We start from the raw sequence: 26,742 nt of genomic DNA on the forward strand, positions 1-26,742 counted from the left end.
TCAGGCACAAATGCAGGTTTATTTACTGAATACTGACATTCCAAATCGGTTTCCCCAATAACTCAGGACAGAACGGAGCCCAATCTCCATTTGACAGACAGGGTGATTTCCATATTCCTAAATGTCAGACTTTGGGACTCCATAAGAAACAGGACAACAGAAATTCAGTGAAGCTATCGAGTGGGTAATAGTAAATGTAGAGCACATTATTTTAATTTTTTTTTTAATTATTACATGCAGAACATTATATTTTAAAGGCAAGAAAACAGATGGCACCCAAGTCAGATGCGATGTAATCAGACACAATACACATTCCATGGGGATGCTGTCTCTACTTTCAGCTAAGCTGAATTTGCAAAACAAAGTTACTATTGTGGCAATGAAGCTCTCACAGCACGCTGAGTTCACACAAAGGCAGGCTGTGAGTCTGCATTTATTTGGTGTCATCGGGAGAAGCATAAAGGAACGAGTGAGCACAGAGCAGGTGGCAGCTCCTCCCGCCCAGCTGCCCCAGCAAGGGAAGCAGGCTCAGACCCTGCTGCATTCCTGAGCAGGAGAAATTGGGCCGTGGACTTGGAAATGTGTTCTGCTTCTTTAGTCATTGTATTTTACAGAATTACCACGAGATACATGCTCGACTCCAGCAGGCAGCCTTCCCTGAAGATATGGCTGGCAGCACAAGCTCCCATCCCAAAGCCGATCCCTGTTCCCACAGGTCCTGCTGGCACTGCCTGAGACGGCCATCAGCACAGAGAGGGGAAGCTCAGCGACGGCGTTTCCTCTGTTGGCAGGACGCATTTCTCCTCCACTCGGGGTCACACATCAGCAGAGAGCCTGCAGGCAGCGCCCCCGTGCACCCTGGGCTCCTGGTGTTCCCGGGCTGCCTTGCTGTTCCAATCTCTCCTGAGCTGCTTGTGGCATGTGTTAGTTGGCCATATAAGTGTTAGTTGGCTATAGAAATGCTCAAATCCTGCTGTCGTGGCCAGTACTTACTATTGCTCTCCCTGCCTCCAGATGTGGAAGGAATAGATGCCAGTAGGTGCTGAATAAGAAATCCCAAGAGTTCCTTAATTTAGATGGAACTAACCCCAGATGATGCTCTAGCAGCAGTTTTACTTAATCTTGAAGTAATTTTGGCAGCTCACTTATGTAGCTTGATATTAAAATTCTTAACTGTATTTTTATCTGCTTCTGAAGCATACAAAGCAGCATAATAACATCTTAATTTTTCTGGAGTAATAGATGAAAAATAGCAGAATATCGCATCTCAAAATCATAGTCAAAATCTTTTTTGCTTTTATTCTATTTAATGTTTAGTATCTGGGAAAATACAATAAATAATTTTTCAGTCTAGAACAACTAGATGTTACACTTACTAGCAAAATGTTCAAAGAATGTAAAAATAAATTACTATCTTGCTATTTAACTTCAGGAATAAAGCAGGTCTCAGTTTTAGATAACTGAGAAATTTTCAGCCATGAAAGATAAATGGAACATATTCTGCCCTTCCATAAACACATGGCTATCATTGAAACCAATGGAAGATATACATACACAAACACATATACATATATACATGTATATGTGACTGCCTCAGAGGGCAGAATTTGTCCTAGATCTTACAAAATGGTAATGTGCAATTGACATTCATGTGTGTTTAATTTTTGAACAAACAGAACTGCAGAATGTTCATGTATCATACATTTTCCAAATCGTGTAACTGCAACTTATATGAAACATTAGCATATAAAATATCATCACTGTACAACCACTTTTTTTTTTTTTTCAAAAGTCAGTGTCAAAACCATAAAAAACAGCTAATTCATTAAAACCAGTGCTGAGGTTTGCGTTAGCTTTCTTCTATTTTAAGCACAAGAAATCTATTAAAAACTAAAAGGCAAAAGTGGCTCAGAAAATGACAAAGTCTCTAACAACATACTTTACCAACACTTATCTGACGCTATAGTTAATTCAAAACCAATGTAAACACAATGAGGTACAGATACCAGTGGACATTCCTCACAACTGTGCAAACTGTTGGCCTCATCCTGCAAACACCACTGGCTCCGGAGCTTCCTGCCAGGGCCGGCCACACCGAGTCCGACCACAACTCCCTGCACCAGCCCCTGCCCCTGCCACTGCCGTTTGCAGGAAGGAGTCCTGTGACCCTCATATCATGCACCAAATACATTTAAAGTGCCTCAGATTTCAAACTGATGCAAATTTATATTTCATTTCTTCAGAGCTGAAAAGGTGGAATAGCTTATGTAAAGTCTTATATAAATACTCCTTTAAAACTGTTAGAGGTTTTCTATTTCAAGGTAAATATAATAAAATATTTGAACTGCTTTTAAATTAGGCAAATAGCGCTTGTGCTGCTTTTTGTAAAAATGCAATAATATTCCTTTGCTTTAAGATACTTTATATATTTCCAGTCACTCTTCCCTTTATTTTACAGAAAGTAAGAGGCAGAGCTATTCTAATTTTGTTGGTGCAATTGCCTGTGGAGTTCTGAAACAGCCCAATGGATTTTTCTATGATGACACTGAATCTTATATTCATCCCTTTTCACAAGACTTTCCTCCAGTTTCTTTTATTCTCCTTCTTCAGTCTTCTCAGCTCCAGCTGAATTATCTGCCTCATACTTTTTATCAAGAGCATCTTCAAAGGATTTCCCACTGCAGTCATAGGTTTTACTTGTAGGTCCCATATGTGTTCGGATGCGAGCTCCTGGCTGGTATAACTGCATGGCTGGGCGATCCTAGAAGGAAGGAGATGTGGTTAACACTCTGAGAAACCCAAGTGAGACACATATGTGGGATTTTAAAGTTTTGAATCTTTATGAAAAAGGTAGATTTTGTGTTAATTACTTTACAATTCATAAGACCCAGGAAAAAAATGAAAATAATGAAAATTGACTGAGTATTTGGTGTCTGTGTTGTTTTATAACACTATTCTTGGGAACCAAGCATTTTGAATAAATGAAGGAAGCTGTAAAAATTAAAGATCCTACTATACATATGACATAAACAAGGAGAAATACTGCACACAATTATCAAACATGGTGTTACAAGTCAAACAAGAAAAATGTTGCTACCTTCATTAACATCAACTGAAAACAGCAACAGCCTGTGCACTTACAACTCTGCAGACGAATGACTGTGGCAGGAGAGCCCTCCCACCCACAATGACAAATACTAAATATAAGCATAAAAGCCCAAGATAAACCAGAGAACAGTTTAGCAGGCAGCAGCTAGAAAATTAACCTCAACTGATCTTCAAATATTAGCCCAATTTAAACATGCAATGCACATTTGAATTATACACATCAAAATAAAAATTGCACAGATATTGCCCTAGTTCATCACGCCTTCCCATACTGAGTATGGGAGCAGGGAATTCATGTGCTGATAATAAACAAAGTAAGCACAATTTGAGCATGGACAGATTCTGTGAGTGACCCCATCATACACATGCTGATCTGATGATGGGAAAATGGAAGGAGCCAGTTTACAAGGAAAAGACACCTCAAACCTGCAAATGGTGATACTTCATAGCTCTTGAGAGCACATTTTATTCTTGAAACATACTGTTTAGAAACTCTGCTTAAGAAGTCTTTTACTAGTAAGAGTATTTTACTCTCACAAATACCAATTTTTAATATTATGAAGCAACTGAAAACTCACCAAAACCTCAGCTTTTTGATCAAAGACTCATGTTAAGTTTAGCAAACAGCCTATTTGAAGACAGTGACAGAGCACTGAAATTGTCCTACATTAAACTATACTAATTTCCAACTGCCATCATAATTTGAAGTCATTCTGGTCATTTGTTCTTTCATTCTTTTTTCTCATTCACAGTATGCATTTTCCCTTTTCCTTTCTCTTTCCTTCACCTTTGCCTTTTTTTGCTCAACTTTTTTTCTCCTTCTCTTTAGACCAGATGTCAAGATTCACTACTGGGCTGTATGACTAGATCATTCTAGTTAGTGCATTGTAGTGTGGTATAAAATGTGTAACATACACCTTTCTATATCACAAACAGCTCCATAAAACTAGATTCTCTGACAAGCAGTGCCTGTTAGAAAGATTATGAGAAAGGGCTCAAAATGACTTTTCTTACCAGAGACTCCATACTCCACGGTTTGCATGAAAGCTGGCACAATGTTACTTACCCTGGACATTTCCCATTTACAAATTAATTCTTACAAACTTCAGAAAGAAACTCGATCTCTGACTGAAAATTCGTGTTGGCATTGTCAGTTCTATACCTAAGTTGTAAAACTCATCCCCTAATTTTACCTAGGTGATAAACATTCCAAGGAAAAAGGTCACCAGACTGCAAAATACTTTACTGATAGTGCTTTTTTTTTTTTTCTGGGAACAAATCTAGAACTTGAAGTGTGGACTAATCCAGAGACTCAGCGAGCTACCAGAAGTGCCACAGTTTTCAAATTTCATCACAGATTAGAAGTGTAACAATTTTTAATACATTTATAAAATGCAAGGCTCCAAGAATAGTGTTGTAAAAATGACAGGGTTGAAAGGAAGACAGGAAGTCATCTATATACTGTGAATATGAATGAGCACAGACCTGTGACCTTAACTTATTTTAGGTGTTATCCTCTGACAATAACCCAGAAAGAAGTCTGGGTTTTACTGAAAATGAGATACAGAATTTTTTCCTGAAAAAGCATTATTATGTTGAGTTTGCAAAAGTTAAAACCTATGATCTTGAAGCATATTTAACTAATGAAAGATTATCCTAAATGAATAAAAGAACCTTATTTCTTATGCGCTCCTTTTTGGATGCCATGTCATCACACTTGTCCTCTTTACCCAGTTTGTCTACTGCCTCCACAGTGAAGCTGTAGTTGTAGTTCCCTTTCTTTCCTCTGTCTTGGTTGTATCCTTTCCCCCATTTCAGCTCTTCTTCATTCCTTCTCATAAACTTGTCAAACTCATAGTGAGTTCTATGCTTTCTGCCATCATCCAATCGATACCTTTGTCTTTCAGGTTCTTTTTCTCGAAATCTTCTCTCCAAATCTCTTTGCTCTTTGTCACTATCATTTTGTGACCTAAGAGTATGTATAAAAAGAAAGAAAATCCAAGCGATTAACAGTAAAAAGGAGCTGCTGAAAGAGACAATACAAAGCTTTCCTTTGACTCCAACATTAAGTAGACAAGTTCTATGGCAAGGTTGTTTTCTTCTCATTGGAACGGAGTTATATGCAATTTTTCTGAATGTCTCAGCCATGGCCCTTGTCCATGCATTCAGTTCAGAATAGCAGACAAAGCTTTGCAAGCAAAATCAGACTTTTGTGCAACTGCTGTGGAGGGCCCATTAATCACCTTCTATCCTTCTTTGAAATCCTATCAATAGTTCTACACTCCATTATTAGCTCTTGTGGCCTGGTCTTGAGGTGAGTCATGCATATAAGTAATCCCCTGAACAGGAACATTCAAGGCCCAAAGGAATTGTGCAGGTATCGTGTATCAATTTGTAAAGTTTTATGACTCTTAACAAAAATTATTCACTGACATTGCAACTTGCAGAAGACATTTGTGAAAATGAATACTTATGTTCTAGGCTTTTGTTTATTGTGTCTCAAATTAATCTAGCTTGCCTTTGCGTATTTTATTTAGGCAAAAGACAATCACATTACCACAACATAATACTCGATTTCTGCTATGCTGCAATGGGTTTATATTATAAAGACTATCTGTAACATTCAGCCTGTCTGATAAAATTCCTAGCTTTCTTATTCACTTCATTGTTACAGTTCAGCAAGCAGGTGCTTCTCTCATACAGCCAAACTGCAAATAATTAAGAAAGATTACAGAATAGATTGAACTTTACAAGGAATAAATACAGGCTGTTTCTTTTTATGTATTACATATGTATAAATACTTAAAATTGAAAAAGTAAGTCACTTGAGGATGGAGATTTTCTAATGGTGTAGTGCTCAAATAGTGATTCTTATTTAGAATTATTTAGTATCAATAAAAGCGTATCTTTCTATATCACCTTTTTTTTTTTTTTTAAAGTAACAGAATCACAAAAATTGTTAGCATCTGCCATGAACTTGGGCATTGGTGGGGCTGCTAAGACCATTGGTGGGGCTCCATCTCAGGAAGAGCTGGAGATCACAACAAAACCTGAATGCGAGGTGAGTTACTCAGTATTTTACCAGACTGAGCTCATGTCAGCATAACACATTCACCAAGTGGAAGCAATGCCCCAGCTGTCACAGACACCTGAATCAATCAGAATTACAGGAATACTGTACCTGTAGCCTAGATACATATACATAAAATATTGCGTTAGCTCTCCAGGGGTATGTGGTTGTGAGTTGCTTTGTTTCACTTTTTTTCACTATTCTAGACACTAACTCTTAGTCCTAGCAAGGCATGACCTTCCAAAAAGCCAGAAAGACTCCCTCGATTTGTTGCTGTAGCATTGCCTGGTTACTATGGGTGAGAAAGGAATGGATGCACCTGGAGGTAAGCAAGTGACAGGGACACAAACTCCCGTTCCAGAGTGGTTAAAGTAGCTTCCTAAAATTCAGTCAGAGTGAACAGTCAGGCAAGAGTGGAAACGATGGGATGAGCAAGTACAAAGTACAGGTAGAAGAGAAAGTTACATAGCCAGAGAAAACAGAGATTGATGGAAGTAAAGGGAATAGAAGGATACTTCTATTTGCTTTCAACTTTAAACCTTGATCCAGCTGATACAGCTCAAAGATTGCTACCTACCCACTAATAATCACAATGAAATGAGCACTTGGAAACACAAAGTAACACTGCACCTGTGCAGCCAAAAGGATTCTGTTTAATGCCTGGAAAATCTACATTTATGCCTTATTAAACTTATAGGATCAATAGTAAACAATGTTATAGGGCACCACCAAAAAGCTTACTGCATAAAAAGCCAGGGCAGTGGTGGAGTCACCACCCCTGGAGGTATTTAAAAGACCTGCAGATATGGCACTTAAGGACATGGTCTAGTGGTGGACTTGGCAGTGCCAGGTTAGCAGTTGGACTCCATGATCTCAAGAGTCTTTTCCAACATAAACAATTCTATGATTAGTAAAAAACTGACTTGCCCTTGCAATTGTTTCTGTTGACCCTGTTCTGTTTCCTTTGTTGAAGAACATCAACAAAGGAGTTGCTGAGTATTTTCAATTTCCGTCAGAGAATAGGACATGGAAATTTTCAGGAACTTCCAGGACATACTCAACGTATTGAAACACTGAGCCTATGCTTGAAGTCCTTAGTCAGAAACAAAAAAAAAAGGATGAATAATGCATGTAGAATATTATTTGTGGCCCATTTATTCAATTAGTAAATTCAGTTATTTTATTTTACAGTGTTCAAAGTTTCTTTATTGTTTTCTTTGTCAGTAGAAGAGCATTTGCACCTCCTACATACATCTCATAAAACCTGAGAACCTATGTGGACAAAAGTAAAATTTAAACTGTTTAGAATAAGCGGGTAACCTGCAGGGCTCTCAGAGCATAATCCCAAACTTCCTCTCATATTTTATAAGTAATATCTTAGGTAACTTATTAAAATGCTAAAGCTTGTCCTTCTGTACTGCAAAGCACTTTTGAGAGCTTAGCTGGAAAACTCAATTGAGTTTTATTCTGAGCTTTACTCATCTTAGTTATGTATCATACATATCTTATGGGTGAATCCTGCATGCGAGGAGACACACATACCAAGGGACAAGAGAGAGAACCAACTGCTGAAAACACTTGTAAGATGATACTTCCCCAGGCTCCAATAACCAATAACAGAGCTGAGCTATGCCCCTTGTTCCTACCAGGGGAATGTAAGACAAATGTTAGACAAAAGGCAGAGGAGACAGAGACAGCCTTCTGCATGTACCTATCATAAGGCTGTCATTGACACCACAACTTTTCTGCCATTGTCTCATTTATCACACACAGTGTTTAATACGTGTTTATTGCAGCAAACCCAAGTGTGAAGGAAGAGCATGGCACCTTCGCCAGTTTAGTCTTTGACATTAGTAATGGAAGGAGGGCCTTACCTGAGCTCTTGATGGGGAACAGGTGAAATAACAATGAAATACTGAATGACGTTTCACGGAGAAATCCTTCCAATCTGGGATTTTATAGCATTTCACAAATAATAAATTGCATCCACTAATACATCCATCAGGTCAGGAAATTGTTATGAAACACCTTTTACCGAAAGGACAGTAAGAGATTTGTTGACACACAGAATAAAATTGCTTCTTTGGGGACAGAATATCTTGTCAGTGCACCACTTATATTTAAGCCTTGAGATCAAAGCATTTATGATCTAAATTGAATTATAAAATATAAATATTACTTACTTGTCCTTAAGGTCTTTTAGTGAACTCTCCAAAGTCTTGGATTTTATACTCCCAGATCCAGATGATTTATCCCATTTGTTTTCCTCAATGTCAGCTTCTTCACCTTTTTCTTTGTGCTTTTCACTGGCCAGTTCATCTCCTTTCTCAGGTTTCTTGAGAAGCTAAGAGATATTTGTTTATATTATGATGTAAAATTATTCTCCTCTTTTGTAACAGACATTTTAACAAGTATTAAATATATCAGTAACCTGCTAAAATTTAAATGCTAGGGATGTATTTTACAAAGTATAAAATTTAAAGTTATTTAGAAAGGGCAGTTTACTTTTGCTAAGGAGTGACAGTCATTAACAGGCGTTCAACTGCACACTTTTAAATATGCTGAGAATACTGAAGAGAGCACTTACATACTCTTCTCTCCTGAGTTTTATATATAAAGACATTATTATGGTCTAAGGTTTCTTAGAAATCATGTAACAGAGCTCAGTGTCATTGCCAACAAAATAAGAAGAAGAACCTCTACAATACTACAGAGAGCAGGATTAATACTTCAGTCCTTGAAATATTATATATAAAATGTGTGTCATGTGAATTACTTGGGATAGACTGGCACGGAGAAGTAGGTGCTTAGTACACCCTGACACAAATACAGACTGAGGAAAAACTTATGATGCTAGCAGAAAAGATCTCATTACATTTTCACCTTGAAGATTAGGATTTTCAGGAAGTCTGTTCCTTTCAAAATTAACCAAACACAGGGCTTGAGCAGTGTCTAGCATTACAGGAACAATCTTTATAGAAGGACCAAATGTCTCAAGCTATTATCCTAATATATCAGGACTAAGCAGAACATCTCCTCAGTCTTTTCATTCCACCAGATTTTCTGAAACAAGCACTGGTCATTCTTCTCTAATATTTAAAACTTCTATAATGTTTCTCTAAGGAAATATTTTCTTTTGCTTTCAGAGACAGAACTAGCTTTTGAGATTATATCACACCCGATATGTCATAAATACAGGGTTTTTTTGGACAACCAATTTTGGCTAATATATTTTAAGGATTAAGTCCCTTTTCTTCTGAACTTCTAGAGCGTTTTTCTTTATGCTCAAATATGAAAAATATTAAATTCAGCTTCAGAATTTACTGGTTTTATACTTTCAGGTGAAGGAAACTGTTTGCCAAGAAGAAAAGAGGAAGGAAGTCCACAGTTCTGTGGCTTCTTACCACCACAAGATCTGGAGTCAGTCTGTGTGTCCTTGTGTTATGCTACAGACTCTTATACCAATTTTCCTTTTCAAAACGGCCCATAAAGCTCTTCCAACACTACAAAATTTAGCTCAGATGCAGAGTTTTTATCTGTGTCATCTTATACAAATAAAGTTTTATAGGTTTCGACTTCATAGCACAAGATACATCCTCCTAAGTGATGTCACTAAAATCCATTCATACCCTTGCAAGGCAGTGCAGCCTGAAGTTAGCATGACTTTGTTATAACTTGGTTAAAACTTTAATACTATTAAATACTTTAACACTATTAAAATACATCACTTCTTGGCATAACCACAGAAAACTCTCTGCACCCATGGCCAGATGGAGATTTACATGACAGAGAGTGTTAAGGCCTTATTTCCCAGAAACACGGAATCACAGGGTATTTATTCTGAGCTGGAAGGGACTCACAAGGATCATCAAGTCCAACTCTCAAATGAACAGCCCATTCAGGGATAAAATCTGTGATAATTTTTCAACCTGTTAGCACAGAACAACTCAGTTCTGTCAGGTAATGCTGGCTCAGAATGCACCAGTGTTGTATAATGGTATCTGAGTTACCTGCTGTAACTGCACCAGTACATCACTGTACCTAGGGCCATTAGTCACACTTTCAAACAACACTACTTAGTCAAAGACCTACATTACTTTCCCTTGCAGACAAAACTGGTTTGGTGTCTCCACACTGCTGTCGTACACTAAATAAACATTGAGATACTAAAGAACTCCTGGATAACTTCAAAAGAAGAATAATCTTTTTTTTTCATTGCGGTACCTTGATCCTTATTTCTTTTTCAGAAATTTTCTTTTGCTTCTCCACTTCTTTCCTTTTACGTCTTTCTTCTTCTCTGCGCTTCCTTTTCTCTTCCTCCCGCAGACGCTTCTTCTCCAACTCTCTCCGCCTTCGCTCTTCTCTTTTCTCTTCTCGTATTCTCTGAAAAGTTCAAAATGATTAATTGTAAATTGTCCAAAGGAAAACCACGTGAAACATAAATGTTGAACTTCAGGCAAAAGTCTGAACGTACCTGCTTTTCTAATTTTCTATTTTTAATATATTCCAAAAGGGGTGTTGTTCTTCTAGCTAAAACACAAAAAATTTGTGATATAGTGTTCAACTCCTAGAATATGTACTCATTTCTTTACTTTAGTACTAATCCCCTTTTTTCTAGCTTTATCTGAAAGGGAGCTAAATCACTGAGAAACCTATTTGTTTCATGTATTTTTGAAAGCATTCCCATCATTCTGCTTTAGAAACACTTTGTTGCTTTTTTTTTCTGTTAGCGTTAGAAGCAACAGAAGTACACTGCATGATTATTTCATGTTTAATTAAAGATCATATCTTTATACCATATCTTTTCAGTTCAAGAGAATGGCTTTTCTCACTTACTTATTGAATGGTTATTTCACCGAAAAGGAAAGAAATGCGTTCAGAATCTTTTCCTACTTTTTACTTTCGTACATCAAAACCTAGCTATATATTGTTGATCACAAACAGCCCATATTACTGTAATCTCACACAGCATTTTTCAATCACAGATGTCAAAGTACATCATGAAGGGAGCGTTTTCAGTCTCATATAACATTTCTATTTACCTGACTTTAGCATTCCCCTCTCCTTGCAAAAACAGGAGGAATAAGAGATAAGCAGTTTATCCCAGGTTACATACCAAATTATCAGCACATTCAATAAAACTCTGGCTTCCCAAATAACAAATAAAAGGTCTCATCTACTGGATCACACAGCCATTCTTATGTTACAAAGCTGTCTCCACACTCTAAAATCAAGTCACCTGCCTGAACCACCCCCAAATTCTACAAAATCTTGGAGAACATCTTCAAATTTTTCATCATATATAGCATTTATGACTGTAAGTATTGAATTCAGACTTGAATTCATGTACTTAGAGCTGTGAATAGTTGCAACAAATTTTGTCAGTCTTAGGTGTCCCAAGATAGAAAATATTTGCTACTCGAAATTGCTCTACAGTTATATACAGGATTCTCTCTCAAACCAGAAAATAAAAATTCCCTACTGGAATGCATGACAGGATTTGAAAGAAAAAGGAAGAAATTAAAGTTTTCAACAAGTTTGAAATGGCACAACCAAAGTCTAGAGGCAATTCATATCCCAAAAACATTTAAAAGTTTTTGCCTTGAAAGTCAGAATATGCTGGAGGCAACCCATTCATTAATAATAAAACTTTTTTAAGCAGTTATGAATAGACTGATAGGAAGGCTAATAGGATTCAGTATTTATTTTTACCAAATATCAACGTTTAAAAGCAACAACCAAAAAAGATTGTTGATTTGCTATTTTTCTCTCTCTATCCTAGATTTCCCGTGCTGCCCCAGCCTCCTCACATGCTCATAATTTCTGACAAGTTTTAGGTCCCCAAAACCCTCCCTTCCAGTCCCTCAGATCTGCAGCTTTGCCTCTCTCTCCTGCCCCTGTCTGAGCAGTGTCTGCCTCTGGGCATTTTTACATGCTGGAAGAGATCACAGATTTTAACTGGAAGGTCTGGGCAAAGGATAAGCTGCATTTGAGAGTCCAGAACTTGACCCCAGGCATGACTAAGGCTGTGGTGCAAGAGGTTTAATGAAAACGTATAACTTGAAGTTCACAGGAGAGAGGCAGTGTGATGAGTATTAACAACAGAGGAGGGAAAAAAAGCATGTTTATCAAACCTGAATCTTACCCATTTTATTTAGGGTCCTTAATACAAACAAAAATACGAGAGAGTTTTTTAAAAATGTTTAAGAAATTTTAAAAGAAAATAAATTACTAAATGAAGATCTGTGTCAGCAAAAGTTTTTACATTTTATCTTGCTCTCTACAAACAAGGCAGAAAAATGAACTTATCTTCACGTCATTACTGAGAAAATCTCTTTTATCTCTGTCACACTGAAACTGATCAGCTAACCCATGTGACGTGATGCATAAAATATGTTGGTTCACAGGAACTCTACGTGGAGAAATGCTGAGCATTGGAGGCCTAATTATGCCAACAAAGTCCTGTGCATGTCCTTCTCTGTCATCAGTAGAAGTAGCACCTTTGCAACTGGACACACAACTAAACCCTTACATAATTTTGCTATAAACATGTTATAGTTTTGAATGGCAGAAAAAATAAAGCAACTAATTTGATTCCCTGAGATTTAACACAAACAAAACACTAAAATTCTTAATGTAAGTCTGCCTTCAGTCAATATTGTTACTCTGAAATCTGCAAGTCTCAAGACTAGTAATTTTCACTGAGAGAATATTATAAAGCTAAAAAATATTTCTTGAAATTGTAAACTTTTTGGAAATTGTAAAATTATTGGAAATTGTAAATTTCTAAGAAGATTTTACTCTGCTGTAAAATACAAGGGAAGATCTGGGGTAAACAAATACTGCTGTATAACCTCCCTATCTGGAACAGCAATAAACAAATTTTATTATCTAAATGTCCATACTACTAACATTTCCATTTCCTCTAAATGGTTTTAAGTTCCAAATCTCTTCAGTCAACTCCCAAACAATAGTAATAAGTGACAGGACAAAAGGAAATGGCCTCAAGTTGCACCACAGCAGGTTTATATAGGGTATTACGAAAAATTGCTTCACAAAAAGATTGTCAAGCACTCAAACAGGCTGTCCAGAGAAATAGTGGAGTCACTGTTCCTGGTGGTATTTAAAAGACATGTAGATGTGGCACCTGGGAACATGGTTTAGTGGTGGACTTGGCAGTGCTGGGTTAATGCCTGCACCTGATGTTCTCAAAGGTCTTTTCCAACATAAATGATTCTATAATTCTAATCAAAAGAGGTGTCTACTTTTACACAAAAGAAATAACAGCAAAGGTCTTTTTTTTTTTTCCTACGCAATTGTCACACTTGGGGAAAGACTAAGTGTTCTGCATGTTGTCACCTGAAGATACAGCATATCAATATTCCACGTCATCCTGAAAGCTGCATACCAGCACTGAAGATTTCAGTGTTGACCTTACTTAAAATTCCCCGTGGGTCTGTGAAAGTCATGCTGCATGCATACAGAAAACAAGGTGTTGCCTTACTTTCAGAGCTTCTCCAGAATCTTGACCATGAGAACAAAAAGAGATCATTTCATGTTTCTTAATAAAAGCAGCTAATATCAGGGATAAATTTTTAAGTATTCAGCATTTTATATTTTAAAAATAAATCTTTCATCTATTAATACATCTGTAAGCATTCAGAATTGTTAGGGAACTATTTCTGAAGCCACTGCACATGCAAAAGCTCAGGTGAAGCCAAGTGATTCCAGGCATAGAGACTTAAAGAGAACAGATAAACACCCCTACTACTTGGCTGGGTAACAAAAATTTAACTGCGGTAATCTAAATCTGTTAGACTGAACAGGTCAGCTCTTGAAGGTAATATAAAGATATTTAATACTATCAATAATAAGAAAAATCAAGAAAACAGACCAATAAGTTCCCTTGTTTTGGCCTCAATCTCTCCCAAAAGAATCTCAGGATTGGCACAGATTTTCTCTTCATCAGTACAATAACTCTCTAAAAATTTCTTATATTCTGGATCTGTGAAGAAAAATTTTTGAATTATGTTAACACTTTGCAATCCATAACAGAAAATACATATATTTTCTACTGTGATGCCAAGAAAATATGATTACCATCTTCAATGCTCCCAGCTTTGGCATCTTTCTTCTTCAGCTTCTTTTTTGAAATCTTCTGGAATGGAGCAAATTCAACCACTGCAGGATACTCCAAACCTTAAAAGAGATCGAACCTTAATTTTTTGAGGGAGAGAAACATTCCCTAAATTCATGTAAGCTTTTCAAAATTCTTGAAACACGTGTTGAGCAGTCTTAGTTGAAATCAAAAGTGACTGTTTCTTCAACTCCTAAACTTCTAATGAAAAGTTACACACAGAGGTATTTTAAATTGAAACCAAAATAAATTTGTATTTTAATTATATATAAAATACTAAATATTTTTGGATATGCTAATTAGACTGTCAAAATGAAGATGATTATTGTTATACAATCAAATTCTTGTATTATAATTTATAATTCTCTTTTAATTGTTCACAGATATTGATTAGAAAAATTTACTTCAAAATCTCAGCCTGACAAGTGATTAAGTCCTACTGGGAAATGAATCTGAAACTGCTGAGATGTTTCCTAAAGCTTTGTTGCCTAAAAGCTTAAAAAATAAATAAATGCTGGGCAATATGCAATAAAACAACATACTATCTCCTTTCAGAACAGTAAAACTCAGCATGTAAAATTGTGTGAAACTTCTTTTTTTCTGTTTATGATGGACTATACAACTTCCTGCCTCTGTTTATTGGCAGGGATTCTGTGCTTTGAATTCTGCCTTAAGTACTGGATTCTTCTTTGGACTGGAGTCAGAACTGCGTCTAGTTTTTGAATTTCATCTGGTTTCCACTTGCAGCAGGCTCAAGCCCACTGAAAATTGGTCTTAAATCTGCCAGAATATTTGTTAACCATACTGAACCTGCTAATCCTTGTTTCAGTTTTACCCTCGTAAGTGCAATGCTGCCACAAGCCTCACCAGAGGGCACCTGTGATCAAACCTTGTGCTCTTTATTTGCACAGTCATGCCAAGCTGGCCAGCTGTGTCCAAGTCAGTTTTCTATTTCCCAGAATATTCAGGACTAAACATTCTGGCTTCAGTCCAGCATAACACTGAAAGACCTGCTGAATTTAGGCAAAGTCAAGTCTTAGCAGAATCATGAAAATATCTTCTGTTTTTTCTTCTAAAAACATCCATAATACGAAATCCGGGAATCACACACTGAGAGGAATGTGTTGTTCTCCATCTCTACAAAACAATCCAAATCTCCCAGGTAGGAAATGCTGAAGAGGAATTAATAAATTTGACAGAGTTTCTTTAGAAATCAATCTCTAGTAAGAATGGGCAGGACTACTTTTCGAAGGACCTCTGCAGCAAATTTCTATTTTACAGAACCTGTGCAATTTTTTACAGGAGGTATGGCAAGCTATGGCAAGGAACTACTAAAATTCTGCTAAGCCATTTCTTGTCAATGGCAGTTTGATACTGCTACAGGAGACCTGGGTTTATCCACATCTACATTATTCTTTTTCTCTACTGCCGGGCAAACTTTTTCAGACTGAACATTTTTAAAGCTAGCAGTCAATTATGTTGTTCTTGTTTTTGGAACTCAACTCAAGATGTCTGCAAAGGCTATCTTAAAAGTGGGCAACCAAAACGTTGAAGGTTTCCTCTTGCTTTTACAAAACAGGAGTAAGTGGCACAAGTTTATCTCACAGAAACACACCACAGATGTAACAATTCATGCTCACAATGTGTTCAGTTACTGTTATGAAGCTTGCATAAGGTAATTATCTTATTAGGATCTTGATAATGTATTGCCTAATGTACAAGAATGCACATAAAGCATGCACACCATAGACAAGCAAGACTGCATGGACAAATACATTTTGCACCTTATTATCTTTTAAGTGCTAAATTTTAACATATTTTAATGTAATTAACTGCATATTGAGGAAAAAAACAGGTATAATTAGCAAAAAGGAAGTAAAATAATGTTCTAAAATGGTATATGTATATATACATACACTTAATATCTTACAAATAGTCCAACCTTTATTGTCAATGAAGACATAGCCATCAAAGCGATCTCTAAAAAGAAGGATGTCCTCAGGATTTCTAAAGTTAATGTATGCTCTTGAGTAGAGATGAGGATAAAGGCTGCAACAAGAAACAAGTTTATTTCTGTTATTTATTATTCTGTTTAGGGCTAGGGAAAAGGTAAAACTAGAAGGATCACATTGTAATTCTCATCTTCTTTGAGAAACTGTTTAAGATACTACAATTGTACATATTTACATGTACACATCTAACTATTTATGACAAAAAGTAACTGAACTGAGTTTTGTATGCAACTGTGAAATTTATTCTGAACTGAAACAAACACTTCTAGCCTGTTTTGTTTCCCTAAATTCTAGAGAATACACTAACAATTGTGCAGGATTAAAACTTTAATATTTCATGATTTAAGAAACATGAGTAACAGCAGTGCTTTTGGGGAACTTGGGCATGCTAAAAAAAGTCTTCTGTCAGTGAAACAGGCAAAGGTAAGTAAAAGACTGCAGCGAAGGGGCAATTTCCAAGCTGACACTGTATTTAAAGATATTTTGACCTTTAAGGAAGAATAAATAGCCTAAGAGTTGGCAAGATAATCCACTGAATTATACACAAATAAATAAAAAAACTCCATGTGCTATCATCCCTATGTTATCAATATACGCACCATGTCTAATTGTGGAGAACAGCTATTCTGAAAATCCAAAGCATTTCTAGCAAAGGAAACAGGTACTTACTTAAAATAATTTTGAGCCTTCAAGATGGAATCAAGTGGCATAGATCCCACTCCAAGGGTAAACGCTGAACATGCCCGATAAAAACCTCAGAGCTGGCACACCATAACCACAATGAGGTAATTTAACGAATTAGCACTCATCAGATAAGTTATTGTGAGTCATGGTATGTACATGCTTTAAACCCCTGCAACTGTGATATAAAACAGTTTGGCTTAAACTGCCTCAATGATGGCTACATGTTACATCAGGTTTTTGAATAAAACATAAGCCCATAACTTTAAATACCTCTGTTCATACACTGTTGTCACACATGGCCTCCCTTCAGACCAACTCACCACCAGCAGCGGGAGACAATAAACACACACAGTGGGAACTATTTCAATGCCATAGCTATTTCAGAATCAGATTTCACAAGTGAGAAAAAGACATGGGTTGGCTCACAGGATCCTCGCATGCGGCAGCTCAAAGCAACACTGTTCCCAAGTAACTTTTTATTTTTAAAATATGCATCTGTATGGATTCCACTTCCGGTGTTAAAAAGAGACCATAAAGACCATAAAGGGACAAATCATTGTCAATAACCAATGATTTTGTAAACACACCAAATTTGTTTTTGATCCTGCAGCCAGGAGAAATGTTAAAAAAAACTAGAGGGCTTTTCTCATTTAGATGTTTTGTAAAAATCAGATATGGAGTGTTTCTACACCATGAAGAGGATAAACTCTCTATTTCTAAGGAAGAGCAATTTTATCTATATATACCTATTTTGACATTCTAGGATGGAAACAGACTGAACTGTAAGCAAGTAACTGCAAAAATGTCTGCTAGGGCACAGCCGGGGCTGAAAGATGCTACAGAGTGGCTGTGGAGTTACTGCCAAGATAGAAAGCAGATGCAACAAGCCAGCTTCCTTCTCATTGGCATTAAAGATAAAAAAAGGGATTAAATTTAACACTTTTGATAATTATTACATACAGTTAAAAATACATTTTAAAAAGGCATATGAGCGTAAGTAAAGAAGGAAACTTTATTGTGTCAGTCTATAGCTGTGCTGCAAGAAATGTTTCTGTGCTGCCTAATGGCTGCAACGGTGAAGAACTTTCTGATAACTGGCAGCATCCAGGAAGATGTAAACTTCCTTCTGTATCACATTAACAGGACTATACTTATGTTGCACGTTCTTTGATGTTTAAATTAAACGAGGCTTGATATTAGAGGTTGATAAACTTGATACTTGAAGTGCTGAAGGTTCAACAGACAAAACCAGGAATTCTGAGGCAGCATTATTTTTCAGGCACTTTTCTGCCTCAGCGCACAGCAAACAGCTTCATCATATAGTTGGATTTTCTTTTTCCTGTAGTAACTTAGAACGTTATGGTTGGACACAGAATGAAACAAAACTGAAAAAACACAAGAGTTATTCCTTCGTTTCCTTTAGCTGCTATATCAACACCATCTCTTTCATCTGCTTTGGCAACATATGTATTTTCCCAGCTTTTTCAGATTAATCAAAGTGAGTATCTTTCAAAACAGAGGAATATTTGATATTGTTATTAAGCATTTATTAGTAAGAACATACCTTGCAAATATGGTATCTTCAAGAACTTCATACACATCAGCAGAAACATACAAAAATATAAAAGCATGTGCACAGCAGGATATTGATGTGCACCACAGCACAGTAAAATGCAACCCTCTGTCCATTATTGCTGCAGTGTATCAGCACAGAAGGTTGCAGAAACGGAGCTGAGACAATGCTTAGCAATTACAGGTTCCTTCTCTGATGGAGCCACTTCTACAAACACAGAATTGGTTCACATTTGCATGCAAGTTAGCTATCAGAGTGCTCAGTGTGTAAAAACCTCAGCACTGAGTATTTCAAACCCTTGTTGTAGACTTCTTACCCAGCAAAGTGTGCAATGTGCCAAAAAAAGTGAGTAAAATTAACATTCTAAGTGGGACACTAACTAAACCTAGCAAACTGGAAATACTTAGCACCGGCCTGCATATAGAATACTCTTACTCTGGGTTTCAGACACCTGACTTCCAGCTGCTGCTCCCCACCCTGGATTCCCTCTTTGCCTATCCACTGACAATTCACCAGCATGACCATGCAGCAAAGAATACACAGAGCTTCTTCACAGGGCCACAGGCACTCTGAGGCTAATTACCTCTCCTAGGAAGAAACACTCCTGCTTTACTTTTGTATTCAGCAGTTATTGGCTAAAATATTTTTTTTTTGCTCCTCAGAATTTTGCCTTCCAGCTGGAGTTCTACAGAAGGGCCACCGAACACTGTGTGTCTCCTCCTTTCTTCAAGCGTCTACCAGTGTAGATTTCATTCAGGATCTGAAATTTAGTTTGATAATCAGACAGCTGGTTCTATTTTGCCATATGTTTGCTGTCTATAATGCTACCTTGCATCTGTATTATGTTCTGGACAGATGCACAGCACATGCTGGCATCTCTGGGATATCACTTGGAGCAATTTCTATGGAAACAGCCCAGATGACTTTGACTGTACACATTTCTTCAGTCCAGCACACTGTTTCTTGCTCTGCATTGAACAGTATCCAATCTTTTAGGTTACATTTATTTCTATAATACATAAGTCGATCATCTCTTTAGGCCTTTTTCTAGCAACTTTAACAGCAAACACGTTCTAATTGTTTACTTTTTCTACAAAGTATCTTTTAACACAATTGTGTAAAAAGACTGATACACAGGAAAGCAATTTTAGTTACCTACAGTATAAACAACAAAAAAATCAGCTATCACATCTTAGTAAAATACTTATCAACTTAGAAATCATGGTGGTTATATCTATATAAACATATATACTTACATGTGTATAAAAATATAGATACCTACATCTAAATTCTGAACTGCCAAGTAACTCCTCCATTCACTCATGTAACAATTGATGAGGTAACTCATCATCTACATTGTCTTGTCAAGCTAAGATCCACTGGCCTTCATCCTTGTCACCTTCTGTGGTCACTCACATATGCAACTGACATAATCTTAAATTAACTTAGTCTTTCCTTTTTGGTTATTAATGAGCACAATCTGCCTGGCAGAGAAGCAGGAACACTACAGAATTGCGCCGATCAAAGCTTGTCAATTATTCCATCCAGAACACAGTAGTGGAGGTTCCCTCGAAGCTCTAAAGGCTTCAGTGCTGCAGTTCCTGGGTGCAAACCTCCACCCTACAGTTAATGCTCTTTACCTACAATAAACCTGAGCAAAATGTTGTGAAGAACTTACAGAGGGAAAAGGAGTGTGCTTTGCAAGAAGCTCTATCACGCTCTGTGATACATGACATTGCACTGACCAGATGACCACTTTCCATGTAAGTCAAGCTCCTGTTCAGATCTCTTTACTTTTATAACCTCACACTATTAATGATTCCAGCACTTAGTGCTGCAAAAATAGTTAATATTAGGAGTCTGAGTACAAGACAGTCTGTGAGGAAGGCAGTCTTTATTATCAGCTATAAATAGTGTTTTGCTTGTATTTTGACGTCAACGTGTAAGAGAGAATAAATGTAATGCAGTGAATCGGATGAATCTGAAAAATGAATGGAACACAACACAAGTCATTTTCTCAAATGATTTTACTGAAATGGAAGGAACTGAAAATGCATTATACATTATTAATGACATTAATCACATGAAATTCTAATAAGTTTTATAACTTGTCTATAATAGGACATCGTAAACTTAAACATTTATGATATAAAAATATTAGAGAGATATTAGAAAGATAAAGACTGCAATAACAGAGAAACTGGAGTTGATATGCCTGTCTTGTTTGTTTTCTCCTCTAAGGTGAGATGACCTTGGAAATAAAAATGTAGAAACAGCTACAGTTAGAGACCTCTAGTTCTCTTTCCAACAGCAACTAAGAGAGGTTGCTTAGAGAAATTTTATTAAAAAGGGGAAGGGAAAGTATACACTGGCACTTCACCCAATACATAATTTCAGTTACTTGCAGCCTAGGGACTTTGTAATACCAAACTTGTATCCTGTGTTTAGTAGGTTTTCGTAGATAAATATTTGTCTAAATAAGTGTTTGTCTAATTGCTCCTGAAGCTTTTCCAACATCCGTCATTTGTGGAATGAATTTCGGACAAGTTCTACAGTTTGACAGAGTGTTGTGGGGAAAAAAGTCTCTACAGAAATATGCATGAGCTCTTAGAAACTACTGTGATCTAGAGTCACACAGGATGTGGTTAAACTGAGATGTTATGGCTCTTAAGGCAAATTTGTCTGATTCTGCACCAAAATATCTGTATGTCCCTTTCTCTTTCCAACAAACAGGTCCTCTTCACTGAGTAGCTTCTCCAAATCATTCTCGTCAGCTGACATGAAATTTCTTTTCATCTTCCCATGCTTTTATTATCTGTTCTCTGAATTCTCTGGATTGGTTGCCACTATGCAGGTAGTACAGGATCTAGGAAAAAGCTATGCAGTGAAAGACAGAGAGAACATGCCCACCTTGGTCTGTAGCTCTTCCTGTTAGCTGGAATGACATGAAGACACATGCAGAGGGTTTGCTGAAATCGTGTGAACTGTCCATAACACGACAGATTACTGCAACACAATGCTTTATACTCAGAAAAAAGTTCTCTGCTGCATAAGAGGAGACTGAGACTCACTACATGAATCTCGTCTCTAACTTTTAATTTCTGGAAGTTTATTGTGTATTTACTGTGTGAGAATGTAAAGTGTTGAATCATAAGCAGATGTAGATGGCATGTGTCAGCATCAGAACAAAGGGGACAAAGGAATCAAGGTGATCCTGGCCAGGCAAAGGACAAATAATCAGCCAAGTCAACACTCTGCAGAACTGCAGTGAAATGCCTATTTAAGCTGTGTAGTTTGCTGAAAGAACCTGCAGCCATACAAACCTCGTAAAGATAAAGCCATTCTGAAAAAAAAATACATCTTTTGTATGAAAACAAAGGAGCAAGATAAACAAAAAAATTCACTATGAAACAGTTTATGTTGAAAAATTCAGACTTATATGAAAACAATTTTTTTCGAGTGAGTTTAAATTTGTGAAGGCAGAAGAGAATAACATGACAAATAAGACAGCATGGGAGAAAAAACTTCAGTACCTTTCATTGGTAACCTAATATAGATTCAATTATATGAGTGGACAGCAAGATTTTTGAGTACTCCAAATTTCATCACATAATAGTAGGAGAGAAAATGAAACTTTATATGCACAACTGTTGTCAGTGCCTTCTCTTTTCTAAGGTGGCCAACTCCCTAAATTCTTATGCCAACAATTTTTCTGGCAATTTAAAATTGTAAATTTTTTAACTGCTTCCTGGAATTTATGCAGCTAAACACACTGAGAAATGACACTTTTCTTCAGAGAATTTTCAGTTTGTCTTTGATATTTTCCCCTCATCAAATGAACAGCTGGGACAGAAGCCTTAAAGAGACCCATTTGGAAATACAGATGACAAAGTTCAGAAGAGAAATGTAAGGAACTACAAAGACTTTCAATCAGATTAAATACTCCTCTTTCCTAACTTCACATCCCTTGTGGTTTTAACAGAACAGCTGAAGCACTTACTATTTTGCTGCTGCACTAATGTGCAACTCTTTAGGTAGGCTGGGAACTGTCATAGTTTTGCTAAATAAACATTTGTTTCTTCTTCATCGTGGAACTGACTCTGAAAGAACCCCTAACTTCAAAAGTTGGTCAGCAATAAACATGCAGGATCCCTCTACAGTCAGTGGAAAGAACCTGGTGCGAGTGAAGGATGATTCATCGCACACCAAGATACAACAAGATGGATCTTATACTTTAGTTTTTCAGAAGACATGCAGATGTAGCATAAATGGTGTTTTGCTTTTTTAGTGGTTCAGTTCCTTCCCTTCTGGAAATTGATTTATTTGAAAGGGAATTGTATTTTACCACTGTGATACAGAATTAATTATATATCAGCAATTCTGATTTATTTTAAATCAACTACTGTACTTTGTTATTTTTGCAAAAGATAATAATAAAACTGGATTGTTTGAAAAAATGTATGAAGTAAATACGAAAATATGTAAGCATACAGAGAAGCTAAGCTCAAATGGCACTCATGAAAACATTCTATGATTGTTTGCCCTAGCCTGAATCTTGTTGACAGCCAATAAAATAGTCTGTTAAAGTATACCAATGAAAGTTAAACATCAGGGTTTCAATTATGCCCTTCTGCTTTAAAATGGAATTTTGCCCTTCTGTTTCAGAATCATCACTGTAAAAGAAATATCCAGGAACGCTGTCTCTGCATACGTAGACACTTTTAATAAATATTTTAGGTGACCCAACAAACATAATAAAAAGGGAAAAAATATGTGATTTGTAATGGCCCGGATACCTTAATTAGATTTTAAGCACCTGAAAACCTACAGAAACAGCTCATCCTCACCTGGGATCAGCAGTGCAAAACTCAAAATAATCATGGGCAGGTAGAGGGTGTAGCTGTTCCTCAAGCTGTTCCTTGGTTAGACAAGGAGGAAGCCTTCGAATAACCACCTGCATATATAAAAGAAAATGAAGATTTATATTTGATCTAAATACTGTAGGAATGGATGGAACAAGTTCCCTCAGTTTCTAGAAGTGTTGTAAAACTCTATGGTGACGGACATATTCTGATGAAGGCCTGAGAACCCCTGCAATTTAGCCAATAATAAAGGATTTTAAAAAACCCCCAAAACCCAGACACTGATTACACAAACTTCTGCAGTATCTCTCTAATACAGCACTATTTTAGTGTACTAGGTCTCTGTGTCCAGGTGCTCCTGGCAGGGGCTCCAGAGCAGCCTCTGAGGAGATGCTGGGGCTGCCCCGGGCTGGGCACAGCCAGTTCCAGGCAGCTCCACTGGATTCACCTCAGGAACAGCTGAGCCACTCACTGGAGACAGTGGTGACTCTGGGAAATGTATTTAAGAAAGGGCAGAAAAGGCTGCGCAGCAGTGGGTGAGACAGAGGAGTAGGGGGGGGAAAGTGTGAGAAACAGCCCTGCAGACAGCAATGAAGGGAGAAGGAGAGGAGGAGGTGCTCCAGTGCCAAAGCAGAGATTCCCACACAGGAGATCACAGTGAGGCATGCTGTCCCTCCAGAGCCCATAGAGGACCCCATGCCACAGCAGGTGGAGATGCCCTGAGGGACCTGCAGCTCATGAAGAGGAGCCCACATGGGAGCAGGTTTATCCTGAAGGACTGCAGCCCATGAAGGAGAATCCTGCTGCAGCAGGTCATGAACAACTGCAGCATGCAGAAGGGACATTCCCTGGAGCAATTCATGAAGAACTGTATCGCACTGTATCCCATGCTGGAGGGACAGAGCATGAGCAGAAAGGAGCAGCAGACAGCAGCTATTATGACCTGTCTGAAACCCCCATTCCCCATTCTCCTGCACTGCTTGGGTGCAGAGGAGGTAGTGCCTAGGAAGGAAGGGAGAAGGAAGGTGTTTTAGTTTTAATCTTTGTTTCTCACCATTCTACTCTATTTTTTAAAAAATTAGCAATAAAGTAAATTATTTTCAGCAAGTTAGAATCATGGAATATCCTGAGTTGGAAGGGACCCCCAAGGATAATCAAGTCCAACTCCTGGCCCTGCACAGGATCATCCCCAAGAGTCACACCGTGTACTCAAGAGTATTGTCCAAACGCTTCTTGAACTGTCAGGCTTGGTGCGGGGACCACTTCCCTGGCGAGCCTGTTCCAGTGCCCAACCACCCTCTGGGTGAAAAACCTTTTCCTAATATCCATCTAAATCTTCCCTGATGCAGCTTCAGGTCATTCCCTTGGGTCTTGTCACTGGTCACCACAGAAAAGGAAGGGATCAGTGCTTGCCATCCCACCTCCCCTCGTGAGGAAGCTGTAGGAAGCTGCTATGAGGTCACCCCCATGTCTGTTTTTGCTGTGATGGAACTTTGTAAATGATCTCCCTGCCTTTATCTCAAGCCTGTGACCTTCTTCCATCATATCCTCTTCCCCTGAAGGTAGGAGGGAGGAGTGCAAGAGCAGGTGGCTGGGGTCTGGCAGCCACCCAGAGTCCACCCACCACACTCAGGTAAACTGCCTAATAATAAGGAACAGGAAACTGCATAGAAACCTCTGGTAGAACGATGCCAGCACACTAAGTAGTAAAATGGCCATCATCGGCTTCAGGCAATCTATTTTAATTTTTTGAATATTCTAATATCTGAATTTAACTTGACTTATCTTTAAGTTACAGTGATTTTCAATGTTTCAGTTTTCCATTAAAAAAAAAAAAAAGGGCAATAAATCAAATCTCACACTTGCCACAGAATTGTCAGGGTTGAAAGGGACCTCTGGAGATCATCCAGTCCAACCCCTCTGGCAAGGCAGGGTTACCTAGAGCAGGTGACAAAGGAACGGGTCAGGTGGGTTTGGAATGTCTCCGGAGAGGGAGACTCCACGACCTCTCTGGGCAGCCTGCAAGTATTATTTGAATACTCTGCAAGTATTATTTGAATAGTGCTCGAATAAAGACAAGGGGGAAGAGTGCAGGAGCTGCTTTGCCGCAGCAGCGGCCAGCCTTGACTTCTTTAGAATTAAAGGCGAAATGATTTCCAGCGCTGACGCTGGGCATCTCACAATATCCAGGGAATGAACACTCTCAACCTGCAGATGAAGGAACACCCGTTTTAAACACCCGGCTCGGTCTGTAGAGCAGGGATGCTCCCTGTGCCCCGCTCCCCACGGCAGGCGCCGCTCCCATCTCCCATCTCCCACCTCCCACCTCCCCCCGCTCCCATCTCCGCTCCCCCGCGCGCCCCCTCACTTTGCTCAGCGCCGCTTTCTTCTCCTCCCGCAGTTTACCCGGCGCCGGGTGGAGCAGCGGCGGCGGCGGCAGCGGGGAGGGCGGGGAAGGCGGCGGGGGATTCGGCGGAGCGTCCGTGTCGCGGCGCGGCGACTCCCGGCGCGGGGGGGTGTCCATGTCCATGGGCCGCCGTTCGCGCCCGCCGCCCGGCCCCGGCCCCGGCCCCCGCTCCGACCGCATGGAGCCGCGCCCGCAGCCCGCCCAAACCTCGCGAGAACTGCCCGCAGCGCCGCCGGGATCGCGCGAGGCTCCCCAGCCCCTCAGCGGGGGCATCTCCATCCACATTCTCGTACTGCCCGGAACCATCTCCATCCACATTCCCGTCCTTCCCGGAGCCCGCTGGGGCTCCCACCGTGCCGGTGGGCAGAGAAGTGTACCCGTGCCCCTGCTCTCATGGTCCCTCCCTAAGCTCGCGGGTGCCTTGCGACAGCGGCCGCAGAGCGGCTCGTACGGCGGGACGGGCACGGACACCCCGGGGTGTGTTACCCACAGCCTTAGGATGCACGGAAGAGAGGCAGCCAGGTGCTGGGGACAAAAGAGTGGGAAAGGGAAAAGAGTCTATTAGTCGTTACTTCCATCAGTCCAAGACTCTGGTGGCTCCGTCAGAACGAAGCAGCAGCGCCCGCACGCAGGGATGCGCCGCCAGCTCCAGCCTCCGTGGCCGTGCAGCAGGTACGGGAGCTGTTCTGGACGATGCCTCCTTGCCTTTCTGACTGGCTTCACCAGGAACGGTGGGGTACAAACGGAAAGGGGGGAAATTTAGCATAGCTAATGGGAAGAAATGCTTTACTGGGAGAGTAGTGAGGCACTGGAACAGTTTGCCCGGAGAAGTTGTGGATGCCCCATCCCTGGAGTGTTCAGGGCCAGGATGGATGAGGCTGAGGAACAC

General features: G+C 38.9%; 1 protein-coding gene across 1 annotated transcript; it reads right to left on the reverse strand.

Annotated features, from left to right (window-relative positions):
• UPF3A (UPF3A, regulator of nonsense mediated mRNA decay) lies at positions 1-26,033 on the reverse strand. The gene is made up of 10 exons (XM_027905995.1): positions 25,815-26,033; positions 23,432-23,538; positions 16,258-16,364; positions 14,279-14,377; positions 14,073-14,183; positions 10,653-10,708; positions 10,403-10,561; positions 8,362-8,522; positions 4,783-5,077; positions 1-2,761 (listed from the first exon to the last, which is right to left on the reverse strand). Exons 1-10 carry the CDS (start codon positions 26,031-26,033, stop codon positions 2,594-2,596), a joined length of 1,482 nt encoding a protein of 493 aa, XP_027761796.1. The 3' UTR covers positions 1-2,593.
• Positions 26,034-26,742: the final 709 nt, after the last annotated feature.

Source organism: Empidonax traillii, unplaced genomic scaffold (genome assembly GCF_003031625.1).
Source record: "Empidonax traillii isolate 1590-97213 ecotype Southwest subspecies unplaced genomic scaffold, ASM303162v1 scaffold1232:size202910, whole genome shotgun sequence".
In the NCBI taxonomy this organism is placed as follows: domain Eukaryota; kingdom Metazoa; phylum Chordata; class Aves; order Passeriformes; family Tyrannidae; genus Empidonax; species Empidonax traillii.